Here is an 18,226-nt window from a genome sequence, read left to right as displayed (position 1 = left end):
CAGGAAACACATCAGGGATTAATTGTAACATGTAAAAGGCAAAATTCAAGTGGAAAGGTCTGGCTATTAGAGAACTGAATGTAGCTCATTCAGTTCTCTAATTTTTCATTCAGAGGAGAAAAACAAAGCATCCTTTACCTAGGGATGATTCAGAAGCAGAAGAAGACCTGTTCACACTGAAAGCCATGTCTGAATCACTGTCATACTGAGAACCTCCTGGAGATCCTGAGGGGGAGACCGTCACTGGGCTGGACTGGACTGTGCCTGAAAATACAAAAGACAGGTTCAATTACGCTTCAGGACTGGGACAGGGTGTCTCGGGTATTAACATGCTGAATTCGGGTATTAACACGCTGGGACAACTGGGGTATCTGTTTCAAGCCTGCAGTGGGCTTTTACGAAAGAGCTCTGTCTTCTCAATTACTGGTTTGTTTTTTAAAAAAATGAGATTCCTCTGGTTCTAACTTGCCTTAATTAACTGTATTATTATGGCATGCTCCCCAATGAATTCAGTCTATAGAGATCACAATCTGATTGGCAATATCCTAGCAGGATATTGGCTTGATGGAAAACTGAGATCTCCTTTGCTATGTTAAATTGCCATTTTTATCTACTAAATGCTCCTACTGTGGGAAGAGGCTGATCACTTAATTACTCTTTAAAAAAACACACTCATTCCGTTTCACAAAAAAGCAGTGTGATGATGAATCTGTAGAGGGTCCAAGTATGGAAAATGCTCCAGTGTACCTCTTCCTAGTCACATGAGTGCTACAAAATGAAAGATCCCATCAAAATAGCCCCGCTAGCTAGATGGTGCCTCACTGTCTGGAAGGAGCACATTTCAGCATCAGATGATGGGGACAAAGAACAAGGCATGGCTAGCAACCTCGTGCCCAACTTGAGCAGATAGTCAGCTGCTCTTGGATGGACATCTTGAGTTGATCATGCAAAGACAATTCCGATGTTATGCTTTGATTTATAGTCATTAAACCAAGATCCTTTCAGTCAGAAATGCAGAGTTGAAATGACTTGATCTATGCCTTGAGCATATGGTTGATAAAAAATGCTGTGTTAGTGCTCAAGGAGAATGTCTATTATTGCAGATGTGCTGGGATCACAGTTCCCCTTGGCATACTCTGTCCAGACAAGAACAGAACTCTTCCTTTTCACCCTAGTCTTCCCCATGTATCCTCTAGCATTAAGGTATTGAAAGAACAGAGAGAAACACAGAGTCATTAAACTGACCAGCTTTATGCTTCAGCAAGGCCAATGCAAGTCACTGCTTTTGTCTGGAAGACTTAGAACAAGGCAAGGGCCCACTGAACCCAACTGAGAAATAATATTCCAGATGTCTGTAAATAGTGCTTAATGGTTCACAGGCCTTCATTGCTTAATTCTAGTATTTACTTTTGAGCTGCACTTACCTAAAATTTTGAGCTGATTGATGACACCATGGATTGTAAAGAACACCCACAGCGACTGTGAGGTATCAACGCACATCAGCATCCCACGACTCATCCCATTTATTCCATGGTGCACTTCTCCATTTGGCAAGACCACAAAGTTGAGGATGTCACTATTGTTGAGGACTGGAAATCCCCGGCAAACTACCCAATACTCCTTGCGATCCAGAAGGAAGTCTGGATCTGCTGGGAGCTCATTGGTCCGTAAAGTACCGGGATCACAAGAGGTGATGCCAAAGGTGAGTGCTCCATAATAGGGCAGTCCCAGGTGCCCAACCTCCACAAAGAGGCTTTCGCCAATGTGCAACGGTCGGTCAGAAAACACCAAAGTTCTATTGCTCTCTTGCCAGTTGGTGCAGGCAGACATCCGGTCCTGAGAAAAGTTGATGTCAGGCCCATGAGTAGAGTGGAAATGCAGATCGGTATCCAGAAAGGCAGGCACCCCTTGGGCAAGCTGCCGTCTGCTGGGACAGCAAGGAATGGTGTGGTTATCTGTGGGCAGACCAGGCACACGACTCAAGTTCAGATTGGCAATTTTGGCCACTACTTGGTTATTCTCTAGTTCATTGTTGTTGAAGTTGGCTGAATCATGGCTGCTTTGTGGAAGGCAAGTGCTGAGTCGGGCATTGCTGAGACGGGTAGAAGTCATCGTTTCAGCAAACATGCTATCTGTAAAAAAAAATGATAAAAGGAAAGCTGCATTAGAAACAGACTGAAAACCGTAACATACTCTTGCTAGTTAGTTGTTTCTTGGCTGCTCCGGCACCGTATCAGTATCTGGTCCAATAATTAATTACTGCCTTCTTTCTCCTAAAACATGGTAGCCTCCAGATGTCTTTGATTACAACTCAGTCCCTGCCAACATGGCCAGGACTGCTGGGGATGGCCGAAGTTGTAGCCCAACACATCTGGGAAGTTTCCGTTTGGGGAAGGCTATTGGCCCAGTCAAGATATATTCCTGGTTCTTTAAATCAAGACAGTTAAGGACAGGGAAAATATATCTGGTGGTACACAATTGACAAAGCAGTGAGGAATCTTTCCATAAAACAAAGTTATATCATGCCAATTTGCTATTAATTCTTCTAGAATCTATAGAAAACACCTTCTGGGTGCTTTGCACAGGAAGTTCATATTCTCCACCACTCTCTGTTTTGACTTCATGAAAATGGAGAACCACACAGAGAAATCAGTCTGCTTCTGATCTTTCTTTTTGTCTGAATTAAGGGGCGAACAGATTTTGCATACTCTTATCTTCTTGTAAATGAGAGAACATATTCCTTCCCATGTCCCATCTCCCTCCTTCCTTTCTCCTTGCCAATTTAATTCACGTAAGAGGGATTGGAAAGAGAAAACATTCAATCACGTTAGAAACCATTAATAATAAATTGTGTGATATACTGCATGCTAAAATAGTAGTTGTGACCTTTTAAAAATGTTTCCAAGCACACTAGCCTCTTTGTTACGCACAGGTCATGTGAGAAAGCAATGCATCCATTTGGAAGCATGTCCCATCTGATAGCATCAGATGTCATGAAAACTGACAGGCCAAAGTGTGTAAAATAGAGAAGTAGATCACTCTGTATTAGGCATCCTGCTCACTCTTACTGACAGCTGACAATGGGAAGTGTGTATGTTGTTTTAGCCAGGCCTTTTATTTAGGACATTTTGATCTTTCAAATAGGGGCCACATTGCTCTGTGTCTGTTCAGTCAATCTTATATTCTTCCTTGGAAAACAGTATGGGAAAGTTGTTGGGGCATGTGGAAGTTGGGCTGGTGGGGATATACTGTCTAAGTACTCATGTATAACTCTAGAAAATTTAGTCAAAATATGACCCAAAGTCCTGGGAGAACTTATCCGCATATCAGTGCATGTGTTGTACCTTAATTCTTAATCTAAAAAGGAATGAATCCTTTGACTGAACTTAGTACATCCCAAAAGAACACAAAAAAAGGATTGGCCCCTTCTACTCTTTCTACTACAGTTCTGTTTCTGGCCATTTTTAATGTCTGGGTAGCTCTGGCATTTCCCCTTTTATGCAGAATAACTCTCAACTTATCAACAGGTCATATCAAAACTCCATAATTTGGGCCCCTGAGGCTGCCCTCAATTTATACATGAGCATATACAGTAATTTAAACCATTCACACTTAAAAATAATTTGGAATAAGTCCCATTAATGGATACATTATGCCTCTTACAGAGCATTACTTAAGTTAGGTGAAGAGTAACAATGTTATCTTTTGCTATTATGCCTACAATAAGATGATACCGCATGCCAAATTCTTCCTTTTAAGTCAATTCTTGAGTTAAAGTAGATGGATGCAGTAAATTGACAACACAAAGACAAACTGGGGTAGATTATGCTGGTTTTATTCAGATAATCCCAGAGTACACTAGAGGCATGTATTTATTAATGTTCTGAGAAGAGCTGAGGCAGCAGATACATCACAAGTAGCAGCATTCACATCTTTAGTGCTTTGTAAACACACATTATACAGCTTGTCACAAAAATAAATCCACAACCAGGTCTCATTAAGCTATACTTGTAGGTAAGACTAACTGAAGCAGAGTTATTACCTGAACTCTGGAGGACAAGGTGATAATTCAAAAGCAATAAGTCTCTTGTGAAAATACGATAGAATTAAGGAGCGGAAAAAGCCAATACTTTGAAAAGTTTCCAGACTCTTGGAAAGAGCATTACAGGCCTGCTGTTCCCCCTCCTGGAGTTCTCTGATAAGCTGTGAGGCTGGTGTTTCTCTTGTGTCTAGGTGCAGCGCTTTCCAAAAAACCCCTGATAGGGCAGGAATGTAATGTGAGAGGCTCTAAGTGGCCCTCCAAGGAGATAAGAGATTTAAAACCCAAGCTGAAGAAGGAGAAAAAAGATGTGCCTTTAGGATGAGTCATAGTGTTTCCCTGGACCAGACGATATATACACACAGCTGGCCATTTGTGAAGCCTGAGCATCACTGGCTCATTGGTCTGGGTTTCTTGATCACTGAGACACACTGTTCTAAATCTTTAATCCTGTTTCATACTAAAGACACCCACACAACAACTATATAGCCTTACTGAAGTACTACATGTAAAAGACATGTGCTATTAAGATATGTGGAGAGCAGCTTCTGTCAAAGGTTACAAATCCATTTTAGGCATCCTTATTTCTAACAATTATTGCCACCATACATGTACCATATTACCTTGTTATGCTAACAATACAAACTATCTCCATGAGAAATAGCATAAAATGAGGTCTCTATTTGGTTGCTTCTTTTGCATATCTATGTTGTGAGCTTTGTTGGAGGGGCTGATACCAGAGTGTAATTTCACTGGTAGCTCTCACTGGTAATTTGCCATCAATCTGATTCCCAGTTATTGACCATCACAATGAAAAGTCTCCTCCCACCTCCCCAGTATTCTCTACTGTTGGTGTAACATGAGATAATAAAATAGAGAAAATCCCGGAAGCCTGATGTCTGCTCCTTTTTGACATACTGTAAGATGGTTGTAATAGAGATGTGGAGAGACAGGTGGATGCTACCATTGCCATGTGTCCTCATTCTGTAGAGGGTTGTACTAGAACAGCATGGTAATAAGAGGCTAAGCATGTTCAGTCCACTGGGCACTAAACATGATTAAGGGAAACAATTGAAAAGTTGCTTCTATAACTTTTTTGCACTTCCATGACACCATCAGCATTATTGTGGCAGAAATAAAATAGTTATGGGCATGTGAAGATCTGTAGGGAAAGAAAATATGGAAGGAGAGGGTCGCTTCTACACTTTGGCTGGATGATAATTTAACGATAAGAGGGGGAAACCTAACTGCTGGTTTCCCATTTTCAAGGAGAGGATTAGTTCTAGAAGGGGTGCTCTCAATCTTTCACAGGTACATTTATTTATTTATTTCTATCCTACTTTTCTCCCAGAGCATATCTTCACTGTGGTTGTCTTTGAAACGAGAGCTGAAATTCTCAGAGTGGTTACTAGTGAGTCAGATCATATCACCTCCTTTGCTTTTTTTGTCTACGAAGAAAGCCCAAGCAAAACCATTGTGATTCTAGGCTGTATCAATAGGAGTAAAGTGTCAAGGGAAGTAATAATCCTACTTTATCCTGATTTAATCAGATCTCACATGGAATACAAGCTGGAACTGTCCAGAGAAGGGCAGCAATAATGATCAAAGATCTGGAAGCCAAGTCCTATGAGAAGTGGTTTAAGGAGCTGGTACATTTAGCTTAAAGCAGTGGTTCTCAACTGGTGGGTCTCCAGATGTTTTGGCCTACAACTCCCAGAAATCCCAGCCAGTTTGCCAGGTGTTAGGATTTCTGGGAGTTGAAGGCCAAAACATCTGGGGACCCACAGTTTGAGAACCACTGAGTTAGAGAAAGTTGAGAGGGGACATGACTGTCATGTTTAAATCTTTGAAAGGACATCTGCCGCTTTATAGATTAGGACACAGAGCAATGTATCTGAACTACAAGAAAACAGATTTCACCTAAACATTAGGAAGAACTTTCTTTTGGTAAGAGTTGTTTGGATGGTTTTAACCAGTGGTCAGATGATCATCTGTCCAGGGTGCTTTTATTGTTTCTTGCATGGCAGGGGGTTGGACTGAATGGCCCTTGGGGTCTCTTCCAATTCTATGATTCTAAGGCTGCTATGAGCTACTTTCTCTAACCCAAGCAGAAAGCACCACCCATGGGATTATTTACCCAAACAATGTTAACGTATACTTTTTCTGCAAATTTTGGTGTTGTTAAATAAGAATGAAACCATCCTCGAAAGAAGGAACAAAATAAACACCCTATTCCTTGTTAACCTCTGCAGCCCTCCCCAGCCTGATGCCTGTCAGATGTTCTGGGTTGTGTGTCTCATCAAACTCCATGTTAGCCAATGAAAAAGAACTGTGGAAACTGAAGGCCAAAACGTATGGAAGGCACCATGCTGGGCAGTGCTTTCAAAAGCATATTCCAAGGAAACTAAACACAAGCTCTATGTCTGAAATGATAATTAGATTATATCTCTCCCCAGGTGAGATAAAAAGAAGCATTATCTAGGGCTTTAAAAGGTGAAGATGAATAAAAATGATATATTTTTGGTTTGCAGTATTAGCAATCTTCATCTGCCATGGGGAAGTTCATATGCTTAGAAATAGTAAAAGTTCTAAGTAGACCTGACTAGATGAAAATGAAAATGCGAAGTATTAAGGTATGTTTTCCAATATGAACAGCAATTTCATTTGAGTACCAGTAGTAAAGGAGAAGGTTTAGTTGAAAGGGACAAAGGGGCACTTTTGGAGTAAAAGTGATATTGGGTTGTCTATTACATTCCAATGCAGTTTAATCAGTGGCATTTTCTATAGTTGTCCTGGCCTTTGCTACAGAGTTAAATCCAGACAAAAAGCAAACAACATAGACAAGAAACTTGTAGCTATTTTAGCATGAACATAAAAAATTATTCAAAATTGTCTTCTCTGTGAGCATGCACTTTGCTGTGGAAAATATTAGCATATAGATAGAATTTTTTTTGTTTCAAAAACATGTACGCTTACCTAGTATCTGCACTTCATGGGTGATTCCATAGACATCTATCAGCGCCCAGAGAGGCCCAGAGACTTTGACTCCACAGTGAAAGAGAATTGGCTCTTCGTCATTAATGCTGTAGAAAACTCTCCCATGTCGATCAACCCAAAATGCCAGGATATTGTCTCTTAGTGCAAACCTCTCTGGCAGAGCTTTGGCCCAGAAGCCAGGCCTTGTTACCAGGTCTGGGCAGGCATATTTTGGGATGTCGTCTGCACTCATCAGTGATGGATCGTGGGTGGTGAACCCAAAACGCAGTGCCCCACTCCATCCGTGGTGTACAGAGACCAGCTTGAGCCTCACTTTCTCATAGAGGTGAATGGGCCGGTTAGTGAAAGTGATGCCATTGCAGAAACTGTTCCTCCGGGTTGCCTTCCGAGAATGGGCATCCAGGCGGATATTTTTTCCTTTGGCCTGGAAGTGGAAGCGTGGGGGCTCGGTAATGGTGAGGACAGAGCGCCTCTCATGGCTACCATTGGGCAATGTGTAGTAAGGCCTGTGGGACAGCGAGCGGGGCTGTTGGCTTGTGTCTGCAAAAAAAAAAAAAATCAAAAAAGATTTGTAAGAATGTATCACTTAAAGCAAGCATTCAAATTAAAACAGCAGTGCCAGAAGAGAAGTTTCCTTCCATCTACAGAGACATACGTAGACTATGGTCTGCTAAGATTTTGCACAGCAAATTTCATAGTAACCCACATTTGGGACAAGCTCTGGTGTTTCCAATTCTTGAAATTCTTAAAATCTTAAGAGTTGGAAGAGATCAAAAGGGCCATCCAGTCTAACCCTGCCATGCAGCAATATACAATCAAAGCACTTTCAACGAATTCTGATAGAGACATTGTCCCCAGCTCAAAAAGAGGGGTGCTTAGGGACACTCAACAACCATAATAATTTTGAGCTTCTAAACACAGCCCTCACACCAACAGCATCAAAACCCCACAATGCACAATTTTAACCTCCACAAGTTTTTAAAAGGGAGAAACAAGAAAGCGACACAATTTCACCCTGTTACTACTGTTTGGTCTCAAACAAGCCCCTGACTGGTCAACCCTCCTGGTTTTGAGACAAACACAAGCTATTGATTCTCAATCAGACTTCCCAATCATAATTCGGAAGACAGATAAAGCAGACATCTGAAGTCTTCTAATTAGACAGTCTGTACACTCTGCAGAAAAGGCAGCCCTGCTTTGGAGACAGGAAGAGGCCAAGCAGCTGATGGAGGTGTTGTGACCTTCTGCCTTTCCTTGGTCTCCTTGCATTGTTCTACAAATATGGGAGCAGTGTGGTACCTATTTTGTGAAGCTTAACAAAAGAATGTCCAGTGCCATCTTTAAACTATTAAGTGGAAAGGAAGCTTCTATGCCAGGAACACTGTCCATATATCAGTGGTTCTCAACCTGTGAGTCCCCAGGTGTTTTGGCCTACAACTCCCAGAAATCCTAGTAAATTTACCAGCTGTTAGGATTTCTAGAAGTTGAAGGCCAAAACAACTGGGGACCCACAGGTTGAGAACTACTGGTCTATATATTATTCTATTCAAAGGAGAAGACTTTTATCTTTGCATTGTAAATCTCTGTTGGATGAAATGTTTGTCATATCAACAAGGAGAGTGAACGCACAAATCACCATTTCTTGTGATGCCAACAGCTAAAACAGTTCAACTAAGCAAGCATTTATGAAACCTAAAAGGGACCAATGTTTTGACTCTAGTTTGCTTTATCTTTCCTATTTAAAATCTACAGTGTGCTTTGTGGTTTTAAAGACTGATTTTAAATTTGTTTTCGAGTTTGAGAATCTTAAGCTTATATTATGGTGGAAATAATGCAGCTCTCCAGATGTTGTTGAATTACAACTTCCAGCACTCTCACTACTATGCTGGCTAGAACTACTTGGAGTTGCAGTCCAACAGCATCTGGAGAGCTACATGATTCCCATCCATTTTAGATGAAGTTGGTTGAAATTCTGAAAATACATGTGGGACATCTTGATTCTTTTTTTGTGATTCAGATATTTTGCCTTATGTGATGCTGGACACTTTGTTTTATATAATGCCAGAACTGAATTGCACAGCCAGGAAAGGGGAGTGGGGAAGGAAGGGGAAACCTGAAAAGATAAATGAAACTAACTAAGGCACTGCAATGCATGTGCGATTTATGAAAAAAAAAATTGGCTCACGTAAAGCTGTTTTTGTAGGTCTAACCTTTGACTTCTCCTTATGGCAGGAACAGTGTAATGGCAAGAATTGAGTAATGGTTTCCTTATTTTTAATGAATGACACACGTGTGCACACATAAGTCTCAGCAAGGCACAATTAAAGGTTTTTGTGTTAATAAACCTCATACCCCACATCACAAATGTCAAAACAACTTTAATGTTCTAGCAATTAGCTAGTCCTCTTGCCAAAATGCTCATATATGAGCAAAAAGGGAAATAATACACATAGTTCATTCCTCTTTCCAATTTAGGAGGGTGGGGGAGTGGGAAAGTAACAAGAAACTGAGATGTATGAAAAAGCCATCTCTGCTAAAGTGGTTCAATGAAAGAATCTTTAGATAAATCTTTATCTTTAGATAAATACAATGGGCCAAGACTCGGAGGTCCTTGAAATTACATGTTCAGAACTATAGACTATATAGGTAAGACTTTATATTCTTTCCACTAAAAAATGAAATGTTGCTTATAGAAAATTCACATTTTATATTAGTTTTCTGTGTGCAGCTATTTGTTTAATTTGGGGAAACAAGCATTTGATCCTTTCATGAAGTTTGGATAGGGTTCTGCCACATCCTAGCTGTTACACCTATCCTTAGCCCCTTTTCTCTAAAATGAAAACAAAAATGACACCCTCTCACTAAGTTCATGTGAAGAAAATAAGTAAAAGAACATGCTGGGATTAGTTCAGAGTTTAGTTATCAGGGATTGTCATTTAGGTGACTTGCTTATTAGGAGTTTAACTGTTGAACTAGAACACAGTTCAGCACAGGGTTGAAATCCCTGCTCAGCTACGGAAACTTGAACCAAGTTATACTTTCTCAGCCTTAGAGGAAAACATTGGCAACCCACCCACCTGAACACATTCCTACAAAAAAACTCCAAAAATCAGAAATGACTTTAAGGCACACAACAATTCCCAGCTCAAATTCTAAAAATCAGACAAGCAAAGAAAACCAAATTTAAGAAATGTATAGGTCATTTACAGAAACCGAGAGAAATGTCAACAAAAGGATTCAACAGAAATTCACAACACCATGAAGTTTTCAATCAGTCGATATTTGGGTGTGGAGGGGATGTCTGTAGAGACTCTCCATATTTTGAAAAACATTGTTTTAACAGTTTTTAATAATTTATATGAACAGTAGGAAATGTCAATGTCACTAAATCAGCATGAAGAAATTGAACAATTTATTGAAGATATGCCACCTTAAAAGAAAATCCAAGGAAATTTATCTGGTAGTAATGAAAATGTACAGTAACAAGCCAGAATAATTTGATCCAAGCAGGAGTAAGAGTCTCTGTATATGTATGTATGTATGTGCACACATACTCTCAGTCCTGCCCCAAACTCTATCCAACACTCAAAAACATCTTTCACAAAATAAATATATATCCAGGTCAAGTATTGAGTTCTTAGTAGCAGATTCTTAGACCTTTTCTGTAAAACCAGACAAACAGCGCAATCTATTCACACTTAACCAATAAGAAATCTCTGCAGTCCCCCAGTGTTTGGTAAACTATATTCAAGTTAACACATGCAGCATAGAGTCACAAGTCAACTTTAAGAAGGCACATTTCCTTTAAGTCCCACACTCCACCCTATGCTTTGGACTGTCAGATTCAGACTATTCTGCTCCTGATCTTTCACAGCAATTGGATCTACAGAAAGCAGAAGAAGAATCATTTTGTGGCATGAAAACCAGTATTATTGTCTACTAAGGTCTATATGTGAGGCTGCTTGTAAAGGCAAAGGAAGAGGGGATAGTAAAAAACCAAACCTCACAACCACCGGTATGTGACTTGAGTGATATCTGTAATAAGTCAAATCTGTAGCAGAAGTTGTGCCTCTTAGGATGTTACAAGGATATGCTTCTAATGTAAACATCCTGCCAAGGATGACAAATATGTTTTTAAGAAAAACTTTCCAAAAGGAGGGAAGCTAAATGACTTGTAAAGCAAAATAAACAAATGGGAGAAGCACATTTGAGCTTCCCATGAGAAGCCTGTGGTCTATAATCTACCCTCAGCTTTACTGCACAAGTAGAAAAACCGAGACCTCTTGAGCACTCCCAACTTCCTGTAGGCAAAAAATGCAGTGTTTCTGGCCTCAGCATTCCGAGAACTCTGCTTTTTAACATATATTTAACACTAAACTACAAGGTTACTTGTGGAGAAGTGAGAAACACCTGCCCTTTCAGGATCTTAAAAGAAAAGTCAGCAGTGGGAACAGTATAATAAGCACAGTTTTATCTTTCAGTGACAAACAGAAAACAGAACTGGTAAGATATTTCTTTTCATTACATTTATCTTAAGGGCAAAGAGATATGGGAAAAGAATGGACTTAGATCTACAACAGTGGTACACACTTCACAAGCTAATGAATAGGGAGTTATAGATAGGCTAAAAGGCAAACATTTCTCAGGCATTCAAGGCAACGTTTACTCTGCGGAACAGTAGAAGATTTATTGTAAAACCATGTTAAGACCAAAGGACTCTGAAACAAAGACTGGCATACATGAACATATCAACCGTTAACAAATAACTGGACTGCAATCATCTCCCTCCCAGTTGTTGTTTTTGACATGAACAAGACGGATTTGCCTTGGAAATGACAAAAGTATCTGCTTATGTTCAGTTTAATATTATAGTGTCTATGCAGTCTGATCTAGTTTTATTACTATTGGCCAAGTGAAATTAATGGGACTTGATAATTACAACTAAGCAAAGGCCTATGGATTTTAATAGATCTACATTAGTCAGGACTAATATCAGTCTCATCCTCCCCACTGCAAAGAAAATAGCTGCTGGGATGTGCTCTCAGATATTTATTGCTGAGCTTTCCTTCAAAGTAGTCCTCTCTCCTGATTTACTCTTAGCTGATCAGTTAAGAGAATAACTGCACAACGTATGGAAAAATTCCTTCTTGGACTATAGCTCTCAAAATGCACCAGTCAACGTGGCACCTGACTGGTTGAAGGATTCTGGGAATTGTAGTCCAAAAGGTATTTTCCTCCAAACTTTACAACTTGGCCAGGATTGGTCACTATAGGAAGCCTTTTTTCTACAGCAGCAAAACTTGTATTATCTGCAAGTATAATGTTCTGGTCTCTCAAAAAAATTCCAAAACCGATTGTCATTGTTATTTTGCAAAAGGTTGTGTGCCATTCCATACTTCCACAAAAAGTCTAGAAAGTATCTGAATAGAGTAAAATATCAAGCAGTGCCATTTTTTGAAATATGGATATTTTTCTTTTTATTTACTTAAACAGCACACAAAACTAGAGAACGGTAAAAGGATTGGCCAGTAATGTCAAATGAGATGGAAAAGCAGTTGTATAGTCAAAACAACACCTACATTCCAAACTGACAAATAGGAAGTTTAGGCCAAAGGTTATTTTAAAAAACAAAACAAAACAGGAAAGCATGTTGGAATTATACAATAGGAAATTACCCAGTAGGAAATGAATAGATAATTTATTTATAATGCCAACCATTACTAACAGAACACCTGTCAGTAAGTCTCTTGCCAATTACCTTGCTCTCAACCCAATTGATGTCTTCATTGCTACTGTTTTTAATACTACATTGAAGGCAATCATCGACCATTAAGTGGTTAACCAGCAACACATTTGGAACCTGGCTAATGAAGGAAAGGCCCAAACTGGTAAATGGGTAGTGAGAGCTAAAGTATTAACAGGAAATGGTTGTATTTGCATGCCACTGTGGGCTATAATTTCACATGGTTTGCTAGGCTTCCACACTTCCCGTTCTCCTTTTTCTCTTCCTTCCACATAACTGGAAGGAGGAACAAACTACAATGTAGTGTTCCATTTGCAAATTTCCAAGTTTTTGAAATATGTGAGCCTGGGAAATTACATTGCTAAACAAACCATACAAATAATTTAACATTTGAAGTCGATTCATTGAGCAATTGACAAAGAATTTATTTTAAATCACAGCACCTAGTTTTCATGAAGCAACAAACCATGAATCTCCAAATGTTAAACTAAATTCTAGTTTATTCTTCCCCATGACAGATGAGAAAAAGAAAAGGCATTAAGTGCGCAAGCCCTCTCTTGTTTGCGCAACCTTCAGTTATGGCTTATTTGCATACCATATATGACTGCAAGCTCATCTCCTGATACATGGCTGATCACATGGAAACCAGTGACATCCATTTTGGGTAAAGTTTAACATCAAATGTAACACCAACAACATTAGCTTTTGGTCACTGAACATTTTAAAAAAATAATGAATGTTCAGGGGTTTCCCACAAAAAATAAAATTGACATATAATGCAGTGTCCAAAAATGTTTGGTATGGAAAAAGACATTGTACTTGTAATGCTTTAGGAATTGAGACATGTCAGTGCAGATATGTATAGAGCAGTACTGAAGGAAGCAAAGAAAACTTTCAGGGAGTAAAGAATGAAAATGAAAAAGAATATGGGCTATTAGGAACAAATAAGGTTTTGCTTCTCTTAATGTAATCATCCTGTGGTTGTGGGGGGGGGGGGGCAGTTGGGGAAGGGGAAATGGGTTACGTGGTGGTTCTATATACAAGTAATCTGAATTTGACTAATGTATTTCTGTTCCTTAAAAACACAGAAAGTTCACATTGGTGTTATTTTTATTTTTCAGATGACTAGTTTGCAAATCCCTCAAGTACTCTCCCACTCCATACTATAGCTCTCATCCAATTTAGTCATAAATATTCATAAAATCCACACCTCTCTTAATTTAGCTAATTAAGCTTGACACATGAGAACTGGATGAACTTGGCTGTACGAATATGGGAGCCAGATGAAGCATCCCACCCATCTGGATTCAGAAAAGCTCTTGGATGCCAATCCTAATAGGATTTTGTTATTGTTATATTTGCTTCATTTTTAAAAAAATGTCTCAAAACCCTAGCTTTGGGTTGCACGTTTTTTTAAAAACCAGTGAAACAACTTCAAAAAATAGTTATATTTGGTACATTTTGATATTGTTTGTTTAAGTGAAAAAACAAGAACAAGCAAAGCTTTTTTAAAAAAAAAGCAAATTAAACTAACCTCATTGCAGCTTTCAAAATTCCATTTTAGAACAAAACCTTTACTGTAAACCATATTTAAACCAAAAAAGGATTTTCTAAGACACACAAAATACAGTTTGCATGTTCTGCTCCTCAGCAGAAATCTACTGTGTCTCTCTGGTTCTTAGCCACACTAACATTACAATCATACACTCAAGTAGTTTAAGCTGTTTGGTGTCTCTGGACAGATATGGAAATATTTCAAGCAAATTGTAGGAAAGGCTGAAACTGAAGGACATGTTTATAAATGGCACACCATACGGCTTACCAAAAAAAAGTGCATAGGAAGAGTAAAGGACTATCTGACTTTAGTTAAACATAAAAGCAGATGAGGCCAGAAGAGGAGCAGGCAGCTACAACTCTCCAGTTGTTTTTGGACTGCACTTCCCAAATGCCCATACCAATGGAGATGTTGGATAGGGCTGGTGAGGTTTGTAGGCTATAAATAAATCTGGGCAGCAACAGTTGGTCAACCCTGATATAGCCCAGAGCCCTTCATCAAAGCAGGATGATCACATACCAGCCCATGAAATATTAACCAACATAACAATCGGTCCACAATGTTCTATGGTCAGAGAACAAAGAGAACTAGCCAAGATTTCTAGGGATTCAATAGTGTCAGATCACAAACAAGTCACACATTACAGGAAAATTAATTCTTCTCCACTCCCATCTATGCCAACTGTCTATTTGAACTAGAACATTCCTTCCCAAACCCAAATAGGATAGTAGTTCCTGAAAAAGAAATAAACCATCCTTTAAATCTCACTTTAAAATAATGTTTACAGGTCTAATACATCCAATATCCTATCTTAAGCTATGGGAGATTTAGTATCCATAGGAGAAGGGAAAATATTGGCAAGTAAGCAGTTGTCCTCCTTACGTGCCTCAGCAGCTTGCCCACATCAATAGTACACATCAATTGAAACAGATCCAGTGTAATCCCACTCATAGAGTTGCTGGACATCTCATTATCTACTTCTGCTGCAATGACTTCCTCTAAGTCAGCTCTTACGTGAGATATTTTATCTTAAATTAGTTAATAAAGACATCACAGTGAGCTACTGAAGGTACTAGCAACAGGTTCGAAGGAGAGGATACCTGAGTTAAACCTCCCACCACTCTAAACAGCTCAGTTGAATGTGAATCCGCAGACACAACACATGCAGAGAAGAAAGCTTTCTTCGCTGTGCGTATTGCCACTTTATAGGAGTGAAGATATCCTCTACATTGTGTTCTGGTCACATAACAGTTGAGTTTTCCACCATCCCTGCTCTAGTCATCACCCAGTTTTATTTCTCTGAGAGTCCCTGAATACTAGGAAGCTTGGGTAGTAATGGGTTGAAGAGGATGTTTGGGAGTGATCCTGTCAATAGTATTGGTTAGATTTTTATTCCACATATTGACCAGGAATTGAACAGGATCATTAGTGATACCTGCCATAGAACCCACTAAGACCTCCTAGAATCTCAAAGTATCTATTAGACTTTGAGGGCAGCCCTCTTAATAGGTTCTCCACCACCACAGAGGTAGGTTGTAGCTGTGATACTAGTCCTGACCAGAAAATGATCTGTCCATGACAACTCAGAGGTATTAATCACCTTCTCCCACAGATCTATATGTTCCAAGCTGAAAACCACATCAAGAGTATGACCTGTCAAATGCGTAGGTCCAGAAACCAATTGGGATAGATCAGAAAACAATTGGGATTGAAAATACTTGACACATAACATAACTAAAAGAAAAGAATATAGTGTTGGAACTGTTTACTAGAGTCGAACACAATTACATGTACTTGATAGAAAAACTTCAAAAATCACGCCAGTAAACCATGTTTTATACCTTCAAGGTCATGGTAATCAGCTGTTTCTACCCCATCATATCCATAAGTGAAACAAACTGGTGAAAAAGAGAGCTTTTTCTAGTAAATATATCAAAGAAAGCAAAAAGAAAACACATAGAGTGTTGAATAGAAATGATATTCTCTTTCCACTACAGTAGGCCATCCATGGAGGTATAGGTACAAATTCCTCATAAAAGGGGGTGGGGGGAGCAAATGATAATGATATTTAGTTTAACTGGGAGAACATCTTTTTAAAAATCTCTGTAAGAAGTTGATCACTGAATCCCATTGGAGAACCTATAAATACCTAGAGAAGAGTTTTCTCTAAGAATCTCCAGGACTTCTGGCACAACTCTCTATGGTCAACCTCCAGCAGGAAAAAGATGAAACTGTTGACCACATTCAAGTGACCAGACGACACAGACTAAATATAGTAAATGCCATGAATAAATTAGATGCAAGAGTAGATTGGAATTTATGCAAAAGTATGATTTGTCATCTGCAAATTAGTAAGACAATAAACTTGAATGTTTGAGTTACAGATATGGCAGTCTTGACAATAGCAGAAGACATGACTAAAAGTGAGAAGATATTACAAAATGGAGATGTAGTGCCTCTGGAAAAGAAAACTGTAGTTCTAGTGTGAAAGTTCCTCTAAGAGCAAGTACAAATTGATAAAACATATTAATTAAATCACTACAAATAGGAACACAACAGATAATAACAAAAAAGAGGCAGTATTTGGAATGTCTCATATTGTCCAATAAGGCCTCACTGATTCCTAGAATCTTTAATATAATCTGTATTACTGATGACCCAAAATGCCATCCAGTAGCACATTGTAAACTGTCTATAATAATACATGGAAGAGTATGTTCCCATATTCCTACCCATGTTGACGGGAAATTAAATCTTTTTTTTTTCTTCTGGATTGAGGTAAGCTCCCCATTTTAACAATCTGTCTTGAGCTTGTTAAATTTTATATGCATTCTTATGCAAAAAGATATTATTTAATAGTATGGAAATAATGTTTGAAATGAAGTTTTATTAGTGCTTGATGTATAAATCAAAATGCTTCCCTGTCTTATGAGACATCTAAGGACTGCAACTGTTTCTCCTTGTTCCTCTAGATTTAGTATTGCAGTTACTGTATCTAAATGTCTACTTTTGTGCCACAAAGATTTTGTACCTTGTATTACCTTTGAACCTGGCAGACAGCAGTGTAATTATATGCTTTTTATATAATTAGACTGGAGTCCCTGGTGGCGCAATGGGTTAAACCCTTGTGCCGGCAGGACTGCTGACAGACAGGTCGGAGGTTTGAATCTGAGGAGAGTGGGTGAGCTCCCTCTGTCAGCTCCAGCTCCCCATGCAGGGATAGGAGAGAAGCCTCCCACAAGGTTGGTAAAACATCAAACATCTGGGCATCCTCTGGGCAACATCCTTGCAGGCAGCCAATCTCTCACACCAGAAACAACTTGCAGTTTCTCAAGTCACTCCTGACATGAGAGAGAAAAAAAACGGTAGACTCTTAACTTGAATAGAAATCCAAAAAAAAAAAGATTGAGAAAACTCATTTCTTTAGATAAACATGGTGGGGTGTGGGGTGTGTGTGTGGTATTTTAATGAGCTTTTTAAATCAATCAAAATGTAAGTGTGTTAAAACCAGGAATTGTGCTATGTCTACATACTTTTCATGGGTCAAACCAGAGGTGCAGCTATGGAGAAGAGGGTGATGCTCTTCAAACAATAATTCTGCCCATCCATGAAATTTTCCTTCAATCTCAAATTTATAGCAGAAAGTGCGCCACTGAAAAAAATGGATAGTTTTTAACCAATTTTCTAACTAAGATGGCTCAAGTTTTGGAAGAACAGCGACATGCAAATAAATTTTAAAAAATCAACAACTGTTCATACCTACAACCCTGATATTGGCTGTGCTCACATTCCTTCATAAATTTGCCAATTGTTTTCTGTGGTATATTTATAAATGTTTGGTCGAATGATAGCTCCACCAATGCTAAAAATGTGGGAACTGAAGAAAAACTTT

The 18,226-nt window shown here is 39.0% G+C and overlaps 1 protein-coding gene across 3 annotated transcripts in view; it reads right to left on the bottom strand.

Moving 5' to 3' along the window:
• The window catches only part of neurl1b (neuralized E3 ubiquitin protein ligase 1B), a 276,316-nt gene that overhangs the window by 4,677 nt on the left and 253,413 nt on the right, over positions 1–18,226 (bottom strand). For 2 of the 3 annotated variants that reach the window (XM_062970435.1, XM_062970437.1), the window contains exons 2-4: positions 7,016–7,576; positions 1,425–2,132; positions 139–264 (exon numbers count right to left, since the gene is read on the bottom strand). In XM_062970435.1, coding sequence (XP_062826505.1) covers positions 139–264; positions 1,425–2,132; positions 7,016–7,576 — 1,395 coding nt within the window. Of the gene's footprint in view, positions 1–138; positions 265–1,424; positions 2,133–7,015; positions 7,577–11,316; positions 11,915–18,226 lie in introns of those variants that run through there. The other variant, XM_062970436.1, reaches the window with a different exon arrangement.

The sequence above is a fragment of the Anolis carolinensis genome, chromosome 2, assembly GCF_035594765.1.
Source record: "Anolis carolinensis isolate JA03-04 chromosome 2, rAnoCar3.1.pri, whole genome shotgun sequence".
Taxonomy (NCBI): domain Eukaryota; kingdom Metazoa; phylum Chordata; class Lepidosauria; order Squamata; family Dactyloidae; genus Anolis; species Anolis carolinensis.
The sequence above is the reverse complement of the archived record's forward strand: the minus strand, read 5'-3'. Positions and strand labels throughout refer to the sequence as shown.